This window comes from Entelurus aequoreus, linkage group LG01 (genome assembly GCF_033978785.1).
Source record: "Entelurus aequoreus isolate RoL-2023_Sb linkage group LG01, RoL_Eaeq_v1.1, whole genome shotgun sequence".
In the NCBI taxonomy this organism is placed as follows: Eukaryota; Metazoa; Chordata; class Actinopteri; order Syngnathiformes; family Syngnathidae; genus Entelurus; species Entelurus aequoreus.
The window spans coordinates 51,743,840-51,766,236 of NC_084731.1; the positions used below are offsets into that span (position 1 = coordinate 51,743,840).

Consider the following 22,397-nt stretch of genomic DNA (forward strand, 5'->3'; position numbering starts at 1 on the left):
ATTGTGTCTTAATAAAAAAAACTAATTGCAAGAGTATTTGTCTCTGGTAATTTGAGTGGTTTGAAACCAGTAAATCCAAACCAGGAAGTTCAGAAGAAAACTCACAGTGACGTTGACAAGTTGTGGTGTACTGTGAATGTAATCTGACTGCACTCTCCTTTTATTGTATGACCTAATCAAATGACTATATAGTATGTTTATTTTGTAGTAAACATTATTAGTTTTTGTTTGTTCAGGTAATCCAGTGTCATTTCAATGTGTTTGTTTGCCTGTGACTAACAAGAAGTAGGATTCTATAGCAAACAAAAAACCAACACATGGGCGTGCTGTAACATCACTAGGGAGCGGAAGTGTCTTAAAAAGAGCTCACTGCACTGACGGACCGCACACACAAGCTAGAGGGCGAGAAGGTATACACACGAGATGATCTGGACTGTTTTCCTGCTGGTTCATGTTGTACTTCTTTATTTCCTGCTCACACTCAGATCCAGGTTAGTTTATTATTTTTTTATTTGTCATGTCCATTCAAAAATATAGATTCATATGATTACCTCAGCAATTAATATGTTTTTGTACAACTAATCCGGCAAGCATATATCTCACCAGTTGATGCCCTTGATGATTTTCTGCCTTGATGACTCACTTTCTTTTTCAGGTCCCAGGGTGAACCACCTTTAGACAAGGGCGCTATCCCATGGCTGGGACATGCACTTGAATTTGGAAAAGATGCTGCCAAATTCTTAAGACGAATGAAGCTGAAGCATGGCGATATCTTCACTGTGAGTAGTTTGAAATGATTCTTTTTGCTGTTGATTTATCGACAGAACTTCATGTAAATTACGTTTTTAGAAGATTTACATTCATAAACATCTATTTAAAACCCTTTAGTTGAGCATCAAAATCAATGTATCAGAGTATTTGTCTAAATTACTATGTAACCCTAAAGTTCATTGTAATTTGTTAACTATTACTGTATTACATGATGAATTGTATTATTTCATAATGGTATTACAATGTCTTAAACATCAGAATTTACTAAGTACCGTATTTTTCGGAGTATAAGTCGCACCTGCCGAAAATGCATAATAAAGAAGGAAAAATACATATATAAGTCGCACTGGAGTATAAGTCGCATTTTTTGGGGAAATGTATTTGATAAAACTCAACACCAAGAATAGACATTTGAAAGGCAATTTAAAATAAATAAAGAATAGTGAACAACAGGCTGTATAAGTGTATGTTACATGACTCATAAATAACCAACTGAGAACGTGCCTGGTATGTTAACGTAACATATTATGGTAAGAGTCATTCAAATAACTATAACATATAGAACAAGCTATACGTTTACCAATCAATCTGTCACTCCTAATCGCTAAATCCGATGAAATCTTATATGTCTAGTCTCTTACGTGAATGAGCTAAATAATATTATTTGATATTTTACGGTAATGTGTTAATAATTTCACACATAAGTCGCTCCTGAGTATAAGTCGCACCCAAACTATGAAAAAAACTGTGACTTATAGTCCGAAAAATACGGGTATGTTAAATTGGGGTATCGGCAAGAACTTTGCGATACGATATGTATCATGATACTTCAGTCAGCATACAATATGGTATTGCTATATTGCGGTATTTACTGATCAATTTGCAGATTAAGATACAAGTTGTTTATATATATTATTCATTGGACAAACTGAGTTAAAAAAACAATGTAATTCGAATGATTTATTTCCCTTAATTGCAATTGAACATAAAGTGTATTAGGTTTTTGGCCATTTAAACATAGATAAAATGCCCTCTATTTCTTAGCTGTTAACTTATTTTACTATACTGCCTTGCTCACCACTAACCCTGCGCAGCCAGATGTGTGGAAGTCCTCCTTTGGTTACAATCATTCCAAAACAAATAAAAATTGTTACAAGAGGCCATCCATATTCTATCATTTGTCCCTCTCGGGATAGCGGGGATGGCTGGCAAGGCATATTTTTATGATAAAGAATTTTGATATTTTTCCCAACCCTTCTCACAAGGAAGTTAGTGCAAAATACATAGAGTTTAAACATTTGTTAAATATCTAGAATAGTTAGTTTTACTGAATAGCTTAGCCCCCTACAAACAAACAGTAAAGTCATTTTGTATGCATATTGACAGAATAGTGAAAAAGTCACCTGAATAAAGGTTACATTTGTATTAGAAAGTTTGATTTGTTCTTTGTACTTAGCGGGAAGCCTCACCTTTCTCAGAATCATCCTTGACCCACAATAATTTATTGTATTTATTCCATTTACTGTGCCAACAGTGGTCTCTTTCTCATTAAACTAGCCAATAGAGTGTTTAATGGGCGTACAACAGGTCCCAATTATTGCTGCTTGGTTGGGTTCAAATACTTATTTTTTTACATAATCTATCTCTGTTAAAAAAATGAAAAAAACATGGATCTTATACAGGTTTTGTAAGATCCTATATAATCCGTGGGACAAATTTTCAAGCGTTGACCGGTCCGCAGTTACAAAAAGGTTGGGGACCACTGCTTTACAGGACAATATTGGTATGTTATCATTTTTTGTTCAACAACAATTATGGCCAAAAGTAATGAAACATGCTCTCTTAATGAACTAATTTAGTACATCATTTTTAAAATGTTTTATTTAACCTTTATTTAACCAGGAAAAAAACCCATTGAGATTAAAAACCTCTTTTTCAAGGGAGTCCTGGCCAAGAGGCAGCAAAGTTACACATTAAATTACATTCACATTACACATTAAAATGACAGGATGGACATCATGTCCTTTCAATCATCATTTTCACCTCATTTAGACAATATGGATTATTTGTGGTAAGAGTTTGATAAAAGACACTTTTCTTGGTCCCAGTGAATCGAGCAAGGTTAATAAACTAAACTTCATATTTTCTTAGGTTTTTTAAAAGGTCTAAATTACAGAAAAAAGTTCTCATGTCTAAATATGCTAATGTTTGTCCAGGTGCGTGTTGCCGGGTGCTATGTGACAGTGCTGCTGGACCCTCACTCGTACGACTGTGTGATAAACGACAGCGACTCACTGGACTTTCAGCGCTATGCCGAGGTACTCATGGAGAGAATCTTCAAGCTCCGCCTCCCACATCATCATCAACCCGCTCGGACAAAAGCGCTGATGAAACAGTACGTTCTTACAACTCCGCCTTGGAGTTTGTTTTCTTTTTAATTTCTTAGAAACAGTTTCTCTGGTGTTTAAATGAGTCTATTTTTAGAGCTGCAGTACCTGCTCATGTCCAACGTGTCTACACTTGAACAGATGTTTTCCTCCTTCCTTCTCTTTTGTTTGTTTTTGCCTTGCCCTATTTTCCCCAAGAAAATATTTTTTGAAGAATATTTTGTGGGATTTTCCTGCTCACCCAGTACTGTTTACTTATTTTGCCCTAAAACATAAACTGAACTTAGCTCAGCAAGTTTTGAAAGTAATGTTTTTATTTTTCTTAAGCTGATGCAATTTCTCTGAAGTCTCCAATTAGAGGCCTGTTTTAGTTTGAAAAGCCAATTGCGGAATGCCATTCAATTTTAATTGGCCTAGGGTTTATTCCAGAAATAAGATTAAACACAGTCTGATGACCATAACGCATTTACAAACATAAAAAAGCAGTATCAATATTTTTGAAAATATATATATTTTTTCTTCCTTTATTTTTATGTCACACGCCAGTAGTGATTAATTGATTCTTTTGATCAGAATAAAACAATTTATTTAACTTATTTTGCTTTGATTAATGGTTTGAGTGTAACTAAAACGTGCACTGCATGGAGGACCCGCAACTATAAATGTGCTGACATAGTTTCCGCACAGCCACTGCAATAGTTGGTGTGTTTGTGCCGTGGAGTTTTTTGTTTTCATCAATGCACACATGTTAAAAGTGCAATTTCAATGTTGATGACGATTAAAGGTTATGGCAAGCAGAATTTTATTTTTTGTTTATTTCAACTTTTTTCCCTAAAATACGCATTGAGGCTGTAAAGTGTGTTTTATCCAATTACTCGATTAATTGAACAAACTAATCTAGATTACTAAAATAATGGATAGCTGCAGCCCTACACTGCAGGACCAGCTGCGTGTTTAGAAGAGCAATACAGACTTTCATTTCAATCTCCAAAGGTGTCCAGTAAGACCGGAAAAGTTGGCAGTAGCCCTTTTTTGGGTTGTTATATTTTGATTAATTGCTAAATATAATGTAGCGTTACCCTGCATGTCTTGCAGTATGTAGATAGGGGTGCATGTTCACGCACAGGCATTTATTTTGATGTCCATGTGGTCTGTGTTAACTGTTATTTCTGTGTCGTGCAGTACTGTCCAATCTATTTGTGCCGGGTGAGAAAAAATGTATCAGACGAGAAAATATTGTGGTAATACAAGTACAACTTTTTTCATGTAAGCTATTTTTTCAAATGTCCTGAACTTGTTGGATTTATTTAAGTGGGTTTAATAAACAACAAGGTAAGGAGTATAGATGTGGACCCCCCCCACATTCTTCCTTATTTCTATATAAAGTGTCATAGAAGTGTGCTAAGTTTTCCTCATGGTTACACTATCAGAGGGGAAAAGTAGGTAGGGCAAAGTCAACAGGTTGAACGCTGATATTGCGACGCCGAGTAATTCCGCTTTTTCACAACACCAATAAATCATTGTTTACGTTTTTGTATTGTCTTCGCCCCCTCTAACCTCTCCAGGCATTTCCTGGGAATGAATTTGGCCAGCCTAAACGTTACCATGAGCAGACACCTTGAGGCTTTGCTGAAAACAGAGATGTCTCCGAACCAGAAATACTGGAACGAGAGGGGACTGTTTGACTTCTCGTATGGCGTTCTTTTCAAGTAAGTTCTCCACCTTCCCACAGGCGCAATCCTCACAGTGATGAAAGATTGCAACCAAGTTAAGAAAGAGAAGGGGGGTAGGGGCAGCTCTAAGATAAGCTGCATACTTACCAACCAGCCTTGCGTTGCTGTGTTTATAAACAGTGCAAGTTAAACTGAGGATGACCCTGCTCTTTATTGGACATGTTTGACTCTTCTCCACTCGACTGCATCAAAATAGAGCTTTTATCATGAAATAAATCATAAGTCGGCAAACATGAGGCGTGCAGAGGCACCTGGAACGTGTCCAGATGTGCAACACCAGGACGTTCCATTGTGCGGGCTGGTGGAAGAATTCCGATCACAAGATTTCCTGCATGTTGTCACTCTTTGTGTGCAGGGCGGGTTACCTGACGCTCTTTGGAGCAGAACCGAACAACAACTGTGCCGATCCTTCCTGCGTCTATGAAGAGTACCGCAAGTTTGACAACCTCCTAACCAAGCTGGCAAGAGGCACCTTGAAACCAGGTAACGACTTATTAACCGCCAGCCGTTAGAATTCATGCCATGAGTCATGGAGGAAGGGTTACTCAACGCTTGCACTTTGCCTTGACTTCATCAAAGCATTTGTTTCGTGTTGCCATAGTGACATTCCCTAACCCATCTACTTGCTAGTCACAACATTAGGTACACTTGCGCAATCTACTTGGATACAGTCGAAAAGCTGTATTAAATATGCTGCCTTTTAAACAATAATAAAGAACCCATCAATGTTTAATTGGCTTGTTTTCATGGGGCAATATTTTTACAGTATTACAGTGGATCCCAGAGGACTGCAATGTATTTGTGGCATTGGAGGGTTGATGTAATGGCTTAATTGTAAAAAAAAATTGCACCCTGATGTGCAAAAAGTTAGTCAAAACCATAAAGATATAATGGATTACAGCAATAGAGCGTTTTTCTAGACACTTAAAGCGCTTCACAGTGAGAACCTGTCATTCATTAACTCCACATTCAGGGTTGCCCCTAAATTGCCAAGATATCTGTGGCGGTGGGGGCGTGGTCACCATGATGAAATTGCATAATTTGCTACAATGATTTGAAATTATTTAAAAAGCTATAAAATATATGCATACATTGAAAAACAAATCTGGTATTATTAATTAGTATTAACATGTTTTTTTATATTATTTTACAACATTTTTAATTGTTGCTATCTACTTGGAGAATTGTTCAAGTGTCTCGAAACTTGTAATTACTTTTTTTCATTAAAAACGACTAGCAAAAAATCTAGCATAATTTTCCGGTGTTATTATAAAATGTTGTCAAGTTTGGAGACTCTACTTCTGTCCCTCAATGTCCCTAATAAAAGAGGCGGGCTGCAGCAAGCATGACGTCACACTTGGCAGTCTTCCCGTCCGGCTGCGGGGAGTCTCTGGGCCCCTCGAGGCGGGGTGTCCAGCCTTTCTGTCCACGTGGGCTGTGGTCTCTCGCTGGCTTGGGGCTGGCTGTCCCTGCTTCTCTTTTGCCTTGTCCTCGGCTGGGCGCGTCTGTCTATGGCCTGTAGCTGGCCCTGCCAGGATGGTCGGCCGAGGTCTGGGGGTCCTGTTTCTGGCCTGGCTGTGTGAGGCCGGTGGTCCCTGGTTCCCTGGGCACTGCACCTGCTGTTTTGGGTTGGGTCTCTGGGTGGCTAGGGCTGTACTTTGGCTCCTGCACATACTAGGGGACAAACATACTGTACATACATTCTGTAACGGGGCACCGAATGTTCTCATCACCACATTGGGGATTGGTGGATAGACCACATGTGACCAGGTATAAAGGGACACACTTCCCGGTGCAAGGATTGTTGTTTTAGAAGGAAGTAAAATAATAATAAACTTACCGGCTAAGAACTGCTGCTCTCTCGCCTCATTATCTTGACTCCCACATTGGTGACCTGGATGTTTAGCGGACATGTTTAACGCTGCTGGTCTCGTCATGCCTGACGACTTGGCGTCATTACAACAGCCAGTAGTGGCTCCTGCCGTGTTTGCTGCAACAGTGAAACTCCTGGAGTTCTTGCAGCACGATTCTGAGCCCTGGTGCCAGCATGTGGAAGCCCGGTTTCTGTTTCAAGAGATTACTACAGATGAGACACGGTACTACTATATTGTCGCTGCTCTGGACGCTCAAGCGACGCTGAGAGTTATAGGCAGGCTGAGGGATCCTCAGGCGGCAGACAAGCACGGTGTATTAAAAACTTTACTCCTGCGGCTGTACCAGCTGTTCGACGTCGAGCAAGCCGAGCGCCTCTTGTCTCTCAACGGCCTGGGGGACAGCAAGCCTACCGAGCTGATGGAGAATATGCTCGCATTGCTCGGTTCCAGGGATGCATCGTTCCTGTTCGTGCAGCTGTTTCTCCGTTAGCTACCACCCCCGGTACGCACAGGCGCTTGCCAACTCGCCGTTAGTCGCCACGAAGGATTACCGAGGTTTGGTTGAGGAGGCGGACAGGATTCTTCTAGCTGCTCGCCAGTTCAGCGCTCAAGCCCTGCTGCCTGCACCAAAATGGAATGCACCTGAGGAGCTCGATGCTGGCGCTGTGGCTGCAGTGTCGGACCGTCGCCACAGGGAGACGGAGTTATGCTTTTACCGCCGCCGTTTTGGGACCAAGGCAAAGCTTTTCCAAGCCAGAGAAATGCCAAGGACAGTGCCCAGTGGCAGCAGAAGCACAGGCAGAGTGGATAAGCTGCTGTTTGTCACCGACGGCTTGTCAGGCCGCCGCTGGCTGGTGGACTCGGGTGCCTAGCGGAGTATCCTGCTTGCAACAGCCGTGGATGCGCTGGAAGATGGCCACGGGCCCCCGCTGAGCGGCGCCAATGAAACCAGCATCCGCACTTTCGGCACCAGGTCAGTGACAGTTTTGTTTTCTGACCGCACGTTAGCCTGGTACTTCGTTATTGCCTCTGTTGCCGTACCTGTTCTGGGGGCAGATTTTTTGTGTGCAAATAGACTGTTGGTGGACATCTCGAATGGCTCTTTAATTGACCCGTGTTTTCCACTATTCCGTGCACACTGGGGGGGCCGGAGCTTTTGGCCCTTGCCAACATGCTCGCTGTGGGGGATGTTTATCAATGGCTTCTTGCAGAGTTTCCAGAAATGACTGTACCAATGTTTTCGGCAGCGGTCGCGTAGCATGGGGTGGAGCACTTCATCCCTACAGTCCTACCGTCTGTTTTTGCCCGGGCACAGCGGCTTGACTCTGCTAAACTGGCCCTGGCACGGCAGGAATTTGCCACTATGGAGAGACTGGGGATTGTACGGCTTTCCAACAGTCCTTGGGCTTCGCCTCCACATATGGTACCGAAGCCTGGTGGGCTCTGGCGGCCTAGTGGGGATTTATGCCAACTGAATAATGTCACCACGCCAAACCATTACCCCATCCCGCACATACAGGACTTTTCTTCACTGTTGGCTAGAGCGTCTATTTTCTCAAAGGTGGATTTGGTGTGTGGTTACCACCAGGTATTGTACATGAGTTGGACATAAAGTACCTAAACTGCCATAATGACTCCTTTTGGATTATTTGAGTTTTTGAGGATGCCATTTGGCCTGTGGGGGGCAGCACAGACTTTTCAGTGGCTCATGGACTCTGTTTATGGGATTTACCATTTGTGATTGTTTATTTGGATGATATTTTAGTGGCCAGTATGTCAGCCGGGGAACATTTGAAACATTTATGGCTTCTGTTAAGCCGGTTTAACAAACATGGCCTGATTGGAGTTTGGAGTAACAGACATTGACTTTCTTGACCACCAGGTGACCTCGCTAGGTGCTGTTGCCCTGCCTGCACCGGTGGAGGCAATTTCCCAAGTTTTCACGCCCACTCACTGTCAAGCTGCTTTAGGAGTTTCTCGGAATGGTCAGTTTTTTTAACCGTTTCATTCCACGTGCAGCTCATCGCATGCGCCCACTGTATGAGGCATTAAAGGAGAGGAAAGGTTCACAGGAGGTGAACTGGTCTTCTGACAAGCTGCAAGCGTTTGAAGACACAAAGTCTTCTCTGGTCAGCACAACTTTGCTAGCACATCCCTCCTCTACTTCTCCTTTGGCTCTCACTACTGATGCCTCAAATGTAGCCGTGGGCGCGGTTTGTGAGCAGTGATTGGCGGGGACATGGCAGCCTCTCGCCTTCTTCAGCAGGCAACTCAGGGCAGTTGAAAGGAAATACAGCACTTTTGACAGGGAGCTCCTGGCATTGTTTCTGGCAGGTTTCTGTTTGAGGGTCACAATTTTACTGCTTTTGTGGATTACAAACCTTGGACTTTTACCATGGCTAAGACTTCAGAACCATGGTCTGCCCGCCGGCTACGCCAGCTTGCATCCATTTCCGAGTTCACAATTAAAATTAGGCATGTGGCCGGAAAGCGCAATGGAGTAGCGGACTGTCTGTTACGGGTGCTTGTCAGTGCTGTACACCTGGGTCTCGACTTTGCAGAGATGGCAGCTGATCAGAGCAAAGATGCAGATCTTCAGGCCTGGCTCACAGCGGTAACCGGTTCGCAGTTAGTGGTTGTTCCCTGCCATGGCAATGGTTCCACATTGCTCTGTGAAATATCTACCGGTCCACCTCGTCCTATGGTTCCTGCGGCTTGGCGCCAACGGTTGCTTGATGCCGTGCATGCTCTCTCTCACCCTGGCGTGAAGGCATCTGTGAGGCTCGTTCGCACCAAATTTGTCTGGCCAGGCATGCGGATGGATGTCAGGGGGTGGGCAGCCGCATGTGTGTCCTGCCAGCAGGCCATGGTCCACCAGTACATCAGGACACCGCTGGAACCCTTCCAGGTGGCGGATCGGCAGTTCGACCATGTGCATGTGGACCTAGTGGGTCCACTGCCCTTCTCCCATGGGTGCATTCATCGCCTCACTATGGTGGACAGAACTACCAAATGACCGGAGGTAGTTCCACTCTCGTCCACAACAACGGATGATATTAAGATTAAGATTAAAGATTAAAGTACCAATGATGGTCACACACACACTAGATGTGGTGAAATGTGTCCTCTGCATTTGACCCATCCCCTTGGGGAGCAGTGGGCAGCAGCGGCGCCGCGCCCGGGAATCATTTTGGTGATTTAACCCCCAACTCCAACCCTTGATGCTGAGTGCCAAGCAGGGAGGTAATGGGTCCCATTTTTATAGTCTTTGGTATGACTCTTGCTCGGGCTTTCATTTTTAACTGGGTCTAGCGGTTTGGCACACCGTCTAACCTGACCTCAGACGGGGGAGCTCAGTTCACTTCAGAGCTGTGGAATGCAATGGCTGTAGGACTGGGGGTACAGCTACATCGCACTACTGCGCTACCACCCTCAAACGGGTTGTGTGAACGGTTTCATTGCTCTCTAAAGGCTGCCCTGCGGGCTGATCTCACGGACAGTGGACGGGTTGACTGGCATCTACATCAACAATATGATTTGCCTAAGTGGCTGGACAGGACAAAAAATATGTTTTATTTTTAGTGGACAAGTTTTTGGTGCATCATTTGTCAATAGTGCGCAAATTATAGGCTATATTTCCATTCATATTGTAACGACCTGCTGGTGGTGATATGTTCGTGTGGTTTTGATTTGATGTTAATTTTTCCCATGATCACAAGCACACTGTCCGTGCCTGAAAATGTATTGGCGGAGAATGATGAAGTGTTGTTGTGTGTCCGGGGGAAGCACGGAGACAAAAGTTGTACAATTGTGCCGTGTGTTGTCATAAGATTGGCAATAAAATTTAAAAATAGGGTTGTACTTTATGTGACTTCTTCTGGCGGGTACAATACATTGTATTACCTTAATTTGTTTTCACGTAAACAAAAAAAACATATTTCAAGGTGTGGCGGCAATGAAAATGCCGTGGCGGTGCGCCACATTCAGTTACACTCAGTGTAACTGAATGTTACGGTACACTGACATCGAAAACCGAAACAAATATTTTAACCACAAATTAACTTTATTCTGATGCTTCTTCGTTTAAGTTCACAAATATAAATGTGGCCTGTTGCCTGTAATTGTTCATAAAAAATCAGGCTTTTTTCCACAATGTCCAAGAAGCAGCTTTTAGCATAGCTTGTTAGCATTAGCATTCTGTTAATGCTAATAACTACGCCAATGGACTGTCATTGGCTACTTTTACAGCATGTAATAAAGTAAATAATTAATATTTGATGTTATTTAGCTTCGTTCCATTCATGTGCTGCCTCCTTTAATTCACATGTATCCAACAAAGTCAGAATAGTAAGTAGCTGAGAGCGCCTCTACGAGTCCGACTTCATACTCCTCCGTAAATACGTTTAAAAGAGTTTGTTCACTTCTTGTAGCTTTGCGTAACGAAATTAAGTTTACAAAAACTAATAAATAACAATAAACTGCATATAGTTTAAAGGCTATTGCTGAGTAAAATCACTGAATAGTTCCACTGATCAGCATTCTTCAGCACAAAGATGCCCTACAAAAGTTTCTGCATTTCTTTTCTCTCTGTTGTCAAGTTTTTTGCAATAGAAATACACAAGAAATAAGAAATAAACAAGTTGCTGTGTATATTCCAGGGGAGGGTGTGTGTTTGAAAAATATGTTTTAGGAACACCCCCAACTGTGTTCAACCAATCAGCGTTCGACAGCACAGCACGCCCACGAAAAGGTTCCTGGTCGCTTGGAAAAGTCCCACTTAGATAGGAGGAACTCTGACAGGTTCCTGAATGACTAAATATCCCTGGGTAGTTGTTGGTGGAAACACAATGGGGAAGTTCCTGAACAAGCTCCTGCTGTTGAAAAGGGCCCAATGAGAAACCGCAGATGTGGGGACTCCCGACCCCGGGGTGACCGATGCGATGAATGCCTAGTGGATACGGTTATTAATGTGAGAGTTCAGTCCATAGGGAGGTCAGCAGGGGCTCCTCTTGCATGTAGACAAGTCAACAGCGCAGAGACGTCACCAACTGATGCACAGAAGAGTGGTCCAACCCTTGCGCCTCCTCCGTGCAAACTGATCTGTGGCCGCCTGATAACTTCTCCACATAGGAGAGGGGGGCAGAGTAGAAAAGAGAGTGACCCATTTTTTAGACCAGTTGATCTGTCCTATTTAAAGAGTATAGAGTACTATATAAATGGGTTTTAAGATTCGACTTAAATGCTTCTACTGTGGTAGCATCTCGAACAGTTACCGGCAGGGCATTCCAGACTACAGGAGCCCGAATAGAAAACGCACTATGGCCTGCAGACTTTTTTGGGGGGCTCTGGGAATCACTAATAAGCCTGAGTTCTTAGAAGGCAGATTTCTGGCCGGGACATATGGTACAACAATACAATCAGCAAAATAGGATGGAGCTAGACCATTAGGTATTTTATACGTAAGTAATAAAACATTGAAGTCGCATCTTAAGTGCACAGGAAGCCAGTATAGGCGAAATATGATCAATCTTTCCTGTCAAAATGCTAGCAGCCGCATTTTGTACCAACTGTAATCTTTTAATGCTAGACATAGGGAGATCCGAAAATAATGTGTTACAGTAATCAAGACGAGACTAATGCATGAATAATGACCTAAGCGTCTGTGGTGGACAAAATAGGACACATTTTAGCTATATTACAGAGATGAAAGAAGGCTGTTTTAGAAACACTCTTAAAATGTGACTCAAATGAGAGAGTTGGGTAAGACTACACCAAAATTATTTACCGAGTTTATTTGTATAATTGTTTGGTTGTCAAATGTTAAGGTGGTATTAATCAATAAGTTCAGCAGGATCGATAATCAACATTTCCGTTTTCTTACCGTTAAGATACAAAAAGTTGCTGGAAATACATTGTTTGATTTCATTAGGGCATGCCTCCAGATGACTACAATCTGGCGTGTTGATCATGTAAAGTAGGGAGTCATCAGCATAACAGTGAAAGCAAACACCGTGTTTGCGTATTATGTCACCTAGCAGCAGCATATTGATACTGAAGAGTGCAGGGCCAAGAACCAAACCGTGTGGAACTTGGCAAGTTACCTTAACATACTCTGAGGTCACATTTTTATGGGAGACACACTGCATCCTGTCAGTAAGATAGGTGTTAAACCAATAAAAGACTACATCTGACATACTAATACGTGTTTTGATACATTCTAATAGAATATCATGATTGACTGTGTCGAAAGCAGCGCAGGGATCAAGTAGCAGCGACATGGATGACGCATCAGCATCCATAGTTAGCAATAAATCATTAGTCCATTTTGCGAGGGCTGACTCAGAGTGATATGCCCTGAAACCAGAATGAAAGTGTTCACAGAGATTGTTAGACACCAAGTGTTCATTTAGCTTCTGTGCAACAATTTTTTCGAGGATTTTTGATAAAACTCCCTTTTATTTTATCGCATTGCATTTAATAGCCGTGTCTTAAATTCACTGCTTTGGAAAACAAGCAGCTAGAGCAGCTCCACTTTCTCACAGTCAGTGTAGTGCTCCATGACAGAAAAATGTAAACAAAGTACAGGGATTGTGGGAGATGTAGTGCTTCACGGACATTTCAAAGGATATTACAACACGGCAGTGTGCCGGACTGGAGCTCTCTTGGCGGCAGAGGTTGCAATAGAGTAAACTGGAAGAATCACAGAAGTTTAGATCAAATTAAGTTCACCTTTAAAAGTTATAGTGTATTTTAGGTTAATCCTGAAATTTCCCCCAAATTTCCTCTGTGTATACTTGATGAGTCACTCTTCATCATCTCTGTGCTCCACACCTCTGTCTGTCTGTCAAAAACCAGCAGTGCAGGGGCGTCTGCCAAAATCCCTCACCTTTTTCTTGTTTAAACGATGACTGATGAAATGTGGTCGTGACTCATTCACTGATTTGTACTTGAACAGAGGAGAGGAAGACAGCCCAAAGTGTCCGTTACAAGCTGTGGGAACTTTTGGCCCCAGCGGGTCAAACGGACAACTCTACCTCCATGACGTGGCTTCACGACTACAGGCAACTTCTGCAGCAGGAGGGAGCGGACGAGGAGATGCAGAGGAGGGCCATACTGATGCAACTTTGGGCCACGCAGGTGAGTGTAAGGTCACTTTAAGGCAGTGTTTCTTAACCATACGAGCGGGGCCCATTGTTGGGCGGCCGAAATTATCTGTTTCTCACCTTTGGTCCATATGGGCCAAAGTGGTACTTAGTTGTAATGCACTTTTCCACCTCTTGTGACAGTAATGGCAATAACAAATAAAGTCTGGACCCAAAGTTACAGAAGTTTAAGGGCAAAAAATATGACTTAAGTGGTGAAGCTGTATTTTCGTTTGCACTTTCATTTTATTGACAGTTTAGTTTAGAAACATATTCATTATTAATTTTATTTTTTTTAACGCCAACATAATTGTATGTACCGGTAAATGTATTTTTTGTTAGTTATTTATGAGTCTCGCTGGGGGTGCTGGAGCATATCTCAGCTGCAAGGGACAAACGGTAGGAAATTAGACTTAGACTTAGACTTATTTTTATTGTCATTCAAATTTGAACTTTACAGTACAGATAAGAACAACATTTTGTTGCATTAGCTCATGGTAGTGCAGGATAAAAGAGCAATAAGGTGCAGATATGAATAAATAGATTACTGTACAGATAAATATATTGCACTTTTGCATATGCATCCACGTTTATGGATGTATGTTATATTGTCTTTATATTCCAGCGAGTTAATCCATGTTTAGGGGGAATTGAGGGGATTATTTTAATGCGTTCAAGAGTCTTACGGCCTGAGGGAAGAAGCTGTTACAGAACCTGGAGGTTCTGCTTTGGAGGCTGCGGAACCTCTTTTTAGAGTCCAGCATGGATGGATGGATGGATATTTATGAGTCCCTTATGCAGTATATTTTGTTTGTACCTATTTTTCTAATCATCCTGACCTAAGCCTAAGGTTTATGTGTTTAATAAATAATAGTCTTGATTTCATATCATTTGACAAGGTAGGAAACTTTTAGTAGGTTAGCTATTATTACAGAATATGATTAAAATCAGTAGCAAGATTACTAATTCAGTTTTAATATTTGAGTGGGCCACGGGCCCCTCTGTATTGCAATAGTTGGGCCCCAAGGCCTAAAAGGTTAAGAACCCGTGCTTTAAAGCATGATGCGATTAAGCAATTAAATCAGTATCCTTTTATCAGATGAACTTCAATGAGCTAGAAGCAAGCTGCAATACTTTGTTTTGACACATGAGGTCACTGTTCATTTGCTACTTTCATGATTAATTTCAATCGTCCTGAAGTACAAGAACAATTCCTAAAGTACAAGAACAGATGGTTTTACCCGCAAATTATTAACCAAATGTTTTCACCAAACACTATATCAGCTTAAGTGAACTGTGTGCCGATTTGAATCACATTTATCTGCACTTAATGTAATTTCTTGACTCATTCCATCTTGCCTGCAGCCCTGCTGGAGGCCTTCTTTGTATCCGACATGTTAATTAGGTGTTTACTCTGCGCTGCAGGATGCTTATTCGTTTTGTTTTGCACTTGTCACATTCCTTTATTGCCAACTTTTGAATCGCAAATTTTCAGCAACGCTGAGTCACACACGTTCGTGAGAAACATTGTGTTATTTTATTCATAAGGATTATTTGCCGACAAGGTGTGTATTATTTTTGTACTGGCGTATGCATTTACCTGATCACTGACTATATAACAACCTGCGCCACCATTCATATTACAATCCACGCTTAACGTAAAGGAGCATGTGTGAACAAAATAAATTGCGTGATTAATCTCGGTTTTATAAATGATTCATGTGATAATTTTTTGTGATTAATTGCATGGGTTTACATTTGAATGTCTTCTCAATTGCTTGTATATTTTTATTGTAAAGCTATGATTGGTTTGTAATTTTCTTATATTAGATTAACACTCATCAGTCATTTCTATACATATATATTTTTTAAAGACATTTTAGGCCAATACTGCATGTATAATGTCAGCAGCCAAGAGGAACTATTGTAAGCTGTAATCTGTTTTCAAAGATTTTATTATAATTTATATCCCAAATAACATATTACGAGAGTCGGGTTTAATTGAGAATCAATTCTGAATCGAATTGTCATCCCAAGAATGTGAATGAAATTGTGAGGTTCCCAAAGATTCCCACTCCTAACATTTACGTTATAGGGCTGTAAAGGTACGTTGTTTTCAGACTTCGGTCTGTACCTCTGTTTTAAGGTCACAGATTTGTTCATTTTGGGTACAGTAAGGGAATAAAATACAAAACAAAAAACTGCTGAGGCTTTGTGTGAACAACTTCAACTAATTTTCAAACGAAACATAAACATTATTAAAATAAATTAAAGTAACAAATTGGCTGAAGTTCAGCATTATTGTTCCATTCCTACTGAACAATGACAGCACAAAGCTTTCGTCTTGTGTACTTTTTTTTTTTGCACGGCAAAATGTTCTGTGAGCAGGACAGAAGAGGATTTTCCAGTTTTTATGTTCTACATTGATTTTTTGGTTGCGTCCTACCACAAATACATTTGGACCGCCACAAATATATTTAACGCTAACTGCAGTGTTGTCAACTCCTCAGCAAGGAAAATAGCCATTGGCTGTCCTAAAAGTTGCTAGAAGTCACTAGACCAGGGGTCTCAAACTCAATTTACCTGGGGCCACTGGATGCAGAAACTGGGCTAGGCTGGGCCGCAAGAAACGATTTCTTAAAAAAATCTAACATGCACTTTTTAATGAATTTACCTTCTTTGAATGGCTATCCCGCCCTAGCAACATACTTGCTAACCCTCCTGATTTTTCCGGGAGACTCCCGAATTTCAGTGCCCCTTCCGACAATCTCCCGGGGCAACCATCTTCCCGGATTTGTCCCGATTTTCACCCGGACAACAATATTAATGGCGTGCCGTGATAGCACTGCCTTTAACGTCATCTAAAACCTGTCGTCGCGTCCGCTTTTTCACCATACAAACAGCGTGCCGCCCCAGTCACATATTGTATGAGGCTTCTGCAGACACACGTAAGTAACTGCAAAACATACTTGATCAACAGCCATACAGGTCACACTGAGGGTGGCCGTATAAACAACTTTATCCCTGTTACAAATATGCGTCACAGTATGCGCCACACTGTGAACCCACACCAAGCAAGAATGACAAACACATTTCGGGAGAACATCCGCACCGTAACACAACATAAACACAACAGAACAAATACCCACAACACCTTGCAGCCCTAACTCTTCCGGGCTACAATATACACCCCCGCTACCACCAAACCCCACCCCCCCAACCCCGCCCATCTCAACTGATGCACGGAGGGGGGGTTGATGTGTGGGGGGCAGGGTTGGGGGTGCGGGGTTTGGTGGTAGCGGGGGTGTATATTGTAGCCTGGAAGAGTTAGGGCTGCATGGGATTCTGGGTATTTGTTCTGTTGTGTTTATGTTGTGTTACGGTGCGGATGTTCCCCCGAAATGTGTTTGTCATTCTTGTTTGGTGTGGGTTCACAGTGTGGCGCATATTTGTAACAGTGTTAAACTTGTTTATACGGATACCCTCAGTGTGACCTGTGTGGCTGTTGATCAAGTATGTCTTGCAGTCACTTACGTGTGTACAGAAGCCAAATACAACATGTGACTGGGCTGGCACGCTGTTCGTACAGGTTGTAGAGGGCGCTAAAGGCAGTGCCATCATGGCACGCCCTTAATTTTGTTGTTTGGGTGAAAATCGGCAGATATTCGAGAGAATGGTTGCCCTGAAATTCGGGAGTCTACCGGAAAAATCGGGAGGGTTGGGCCGCAATTGGCCCGCGGGCCGCGTGTCTGAGTCCCCTGCACTAGATGATGTAAATGCCTCATTTCCATAATTTATGGCAATGGACGCTGTAGTAGAGATACAAAAGTGAGTTTAAAAAAAAATACTAAATGTGGACATGCGATCAAATCCAGAAAATGTCATACTCAAGTAAAAATAAGTTGTATTCAGTCATGTGACTTTTTAACGGAAGTAAACAAAGTGGTGGGCCACCAAACCAAAATGGCTGCTGTGCCGCAAACAGTGTGCCAACAATTTGAGTACGCAAGGGACTTAGAGCTTACCACTAAAAGCAGATACAAGCAAAAAAATGCAGACTATACAATGGAATATATCCCTATATGTTATCAAAAAAAGATTTGTCAATTGATTTCAAGGATTATCCGTCTGTTGCGTTCTCAGACATGTCGTACTATTTGGTGCTGCAGATTGTTCATATGTTTTGATGGGCACATCAATCAGTCTGAGGAGTAAAAGTTGTCACTGTTTTATGTGAATTGTTACCCAGCACCTTCTCTGTGTGTCGCTAAAGTATCCACAGCCTGTAGAAACGTGAGTGCGACAGCTATGGAGTTGCACTGAGGCAGCGCACATTTCAACGTCATATGCAAGCTTGAGACATGAGGGCCCTGGTCTGCCAGATAATAAGAAGACATAGCAGGAGGGGTCAATGTTGCAAACTTAGCGAGTTTTCTGACTATTCTAAATAGCATCCAGTGACAAATCTATCAAATTTTTCTGGTCTTATTTGACATTTTTGAAGACTCTTGACATTAAAGCATGTATTACTATTGCACAAGCTGCTTTTATTTTCAGCTGTAGTCACATGTACTAATACGACTAGGGATAGGCACCGAACCCCGGTTCTAAAATAGCACCGGTGCCAGTGTAAGCGTAAGTTCACAGACCAAAAAAAAAAAAACTTTCGGTGCTGAATGAATTTTGTAAGTAATGTAGCGTCCCGACAGAAACACCAAGAGTCTGAAGCTTTTTTTTTTAAATGTATTGACAGCTATTGGCAACTGGATCATCATGCTTACATACTGTACATTACCTTTTGCATTATGTTAATTTATATTATGTATTGTCTACCCTGTACTTTTTTGCCTGAAATAAATGAAAAAAATTAAATTAAAATGAACTTTAACATTCCAACTGCAGCCCTCGTAGCACCTAGCAGTGCTTGGCTAGCTAGCACTTCCTCATTATGCACCAATGACAATTACTCTAAACGAGGTTGCATTCACAAACCCCCGGAATTATGATCATCAATATAACAAAAGTAGCGTTTTACACGTTTTCTATGTTCTGTATTGCTGCAATCAATATGACAATTTGCAATGTTGCATCCTTTGTGTCATAAACATGAATTCTACTTTTTTAAAGATTGTAAATAAGCTGGTGTTCGACCTTAGGTTTCAAATCATGTTAATGTAAACAAATGCTGCACTTGCCAAAATGAGACAAAGGAAGAACTTGTTCTTTTTTTCAGTAAATGAGGTTTAAGATTTAGTAAAATTTGTGTGCCTTTGTCGTCTGAGCACTGTGAATGTCACATTGTGCTCCTGTTTGCTTTTGCCAAACAAGCACCTGCGCTGTCGCTATGCAACAGCAGCGTGAGTCAGACAGACGGCAATGGTCAACTCTTCTGTGTTGTTTGCTCCCAGGGTAACGTCGGCCCGGCTGCCTTTTGGCTTTTGGGATTCTTACTGACAAATCCTGAAGCGCTGAGTGCAGTGCGGAGGGAGTTCAAGCAGATTTCACAAATGGAAACGTCAGAAGCTTCGCTGCTCGGCACTCCTGGAAACACTCCTGTCTTTGGTAGGTAAACATCCCAGTTGAGCCATATCTGATTTGACAAAGAATGAATGTCACACGAAAAGAAAACTACATTTGCATAAAGGAGTCATTAAGACATTTAGGGCCCCATGTGTACCTACAGTTGCGTGGCTTTCCTACTAAATATGGATGTGCGATCAAATCCAGAAAATGCCATACACAAGTAAAAATTCAGATGTATGAAGGTGTTTGCATGCACAAATCCAAGCACATTACTTTGTTACATTGCAATCCACATGTGCGTGGCTTGGCACGCCCAGACCACACCCCCGTATATATATATATATATATATATATATATATATACTGTAGATCATATTGAAAATAACCATGTGTTTGAGCTCGGCATGGTCTGACCAATCCCAAGTCAGTAAGAGGTGCTTCTTTCTTGTGTTTCGAGCAAACGCAGAGCCACCTGTGAGGTGGGATAGATTATCTTGGCAAAGAAGAGGTGCTCACTAAAACAGATTTAGAAAGATTTGTGAACAATATTTAAGATAAATAGGTTTTTAGTGTATGTAGTAAAAGTTTTAGATCTTTGAGTTCAACTCGTGAAAAACGGCAGCAAAAACAAAAGTTGCGTTTATATTTTTGTTCAGTATATTTTCAATCTTTGCCACGGGCCATTTGAAAATGAGCTATGGCCGCCATTGGTCCCCAAGCGACACCCTGATCTAGAGAAAATAAATGTCGAAATAGGGTTTCTGTATTTATAAATGATAATAAATGGGTTATACTTGTATAGCGCTTTTCTACCTTCAAGGTACTCAAAGCGCTTTGACAGTATTTCCACATTCACCCATTCACACACACATTCACACACTGATGGCGGGAGCTGCCATGCAAGGCGCTAACCAGCAGCCATCAGGAGCAAGGGTGAAGTGTCTTGCCCAAGGACACAACAGACGTGACTAGGATGGTAGAAGGTGGGGATTGAACCCCAGTAACCAGCAACCCTCCGATTGCTGGCACGGCCACTCTACCAACTTTGCCACGCCGCCCCATTTTTATATTTGAATCCGAACCTGCGGAAGGATCATTACCATTGCCAGAAGAGAGCAGTGAGGGAGGCTTACTGGTCGAAAGCTACATTTTGGCTGCACGTGCCAGGTCCAATTTCCCGCGAGTCCTGATAAGTGATGGCAGGCTTTGGTCACGAGGAAGGAAGAGGTTCCAGTTCCAACAATTTGAATTCCAGGTTGACAGTGGAATTAGTCTACCATTAATGAACTGCCCGACTGCGCACTTACTATTTATTTAGCCTACATATGGCGCTACACTGCATGTTGCAGTACTCCTTAGTATAAACACACTCATGCACTCAAATGACGGAAGTGGAAGTGGATGAATTAACACGCATGTCTTTGCTCTTCCAGACAGTGCCTTGGAAGAAACACTTAGACTCACCGCTGCCCCCTTTATCACCAGAGAGGTATTGCAGGGTAAGACCATTCAAATGGCTAACGGACAAGAGTACCAACTGCGAAAAGGAGACCGGGTGTGCTTGTTCCCGTTCACTAGCCCTCAGATGGACCCTGAGATCCACCCTGAGCCGCAGGTTTGTCCCCTTGTCTCTGCTTCATCTTCACCAGGGGTCCTAAGTTACATGTCCTAAGTTACATTGGTCCATAACTGATGTTTGGTGGACTAGATTTGGCCCATCATCACCTATTAATCCTTTTTGTCGGTGCAGTATAATTAGCATTTGTTTGGGGGCGTAGGAATAGATGCCCACACAAATCAGTAGTCATTTCCCAATCCACCGAGGGATTAATTTACCCGTAGGAAAAGGAATCAGCGCTAATTGGCGTGGGAAGGACACAGCAAGGTGGCTTTAAAACTGTGGTGGATGTACTCCTAGACAAAAGCATGCATTGAATAAATCCAACTGAAAATGTGTTTGCAGAAGTTCCAGTTTGACCGCTTTCTGAACGCAGATGGATCTTCTAGAAGGGATTTTTACAAAGGAGGGAGCCAACTGAAATATTACACCATGCCATGGGGAGCAGGGACCAATGGCTGCGTGGGAAAGCAGTTTGCCATCAATACCATCAGACGGTGAGTGCCCTGGAATTAATGCAGCATTATCTGAAATCTGCTGGTGCTTATTCTTTTGTTGTTGTTGTTGCTTTATCATCCTTCAGGTTTGTTTACCTGGTGTTAAACATGGATTTGGAATTATGTGACATAAACGCCAAGATGCCAGAGATAAACGCCAGTCGTTATGGATTTGGGATGCTGCAACCACAGGGAGACTTGTTGGTGCGCTTTAAAACCAGGACGACGCACTAAGTCTTCACAAAAAAAATTATATTTATATAATACAGTAATATACGGTAGTGCCTGATCTTTTACTATTCTATATTTATATTGTGTGCTAATTATTTTAGTTATTTAAGAATAAATCAGTTGAATAAATTAACCATGTCACATGTGTTTTATTAGTCCACTGTATATTAGAGGTGTGAATCTTTGTGCACCTAACAGTTTGATCTGATTCAGATTCCTGGGGTGACTATTTGATTCAGAATCGTTTCTCAATTCAACGCGATTCTCGATTCAAACCGATTCTCTCAATGTATTATTTGGTATACAGTAATATTTATAATGAAACTTTTTTAAAACACGTTACGAAATTTCCTTCTGTTTTGCATTGAGATGGCATACAAACGTTTTAAAATTTATTGTTACACACATTTATTTTTAAATATATATATATATATATATATATATATATATATATATATATATATATATATATATATATATATATATATATATATATATATATATATATATATTTTTTTTTTTTTTGATCGATTTAAAAAAAAATCATGAGGCGATTTAGAATCTGGATGTAGAAGCATTGTGATTCTGATATTTGTTTTTGTGCACCCCTAGTCTATATAT

At 41.6% G+C, this 22,397-nt stretch overlaps 1 protein-coding gene across 1 annotated transcript; it reads left to right on the forward strand.

Annotated features, from left to right (window-relative positions):
* Window positions 1–268: 268 nt before the first annotated feature.
* Window positions 269–21,892, forward strand: LOC133654303 (prostacyclin synthase-like). The gene is made up of 10 exons (XM_062054594.1): window positions 269–491; window positions 656–779; window positions 2,988–3,166; window positions 4,724–4,867; window positions 5,247–5,374; window positions 13,721–13,902; window positions 19,316–19,469; window positions 20,864–21,045; window positions 21,394–21,545; window positions 21,632–21,892. The coding sequence occupies exons 1-10, from the start codon at window positions 424–426 to the stop codon at window positions 21,777–21,779; spliced, it is 1,461 nt and encodes a 486-aa protein (XP_061910578.1). The 5' UTR covers window positions 269–423; the 3' UTR covers window positions 21,780–21,892.
* Window positions 21,893–22,397: the final 505 nt, after the last annotated feature.

What these genes read in the sequence shown, in the direction of transcription:
- LOC133654303 (XM_062054594.1), top strand. Translation starts at nt 424, where the DNA reads ATGATCTGGACTGTTTTCCTGCTGGTTCATGTTGTACTTCTTTATTTC. An exon ending in ACAAAAGCGCTGATGAAACA is followed by an intron (nt 3,167 to 4,723) that starts GTACGTTCTTAC and finishes TAACCTCTCCAG; the next exon opens with GCATTTCCTGGGAATGAATT. An exon ending in AAGAGGCACCTTGAAACCAG is followed by an intron (nt 5,375 to 13,720) that starts GTAACGACTTAT and finishes GTACTTGAACAG; the next exon opens with AGGAGAGGAAGACAGCCCAA.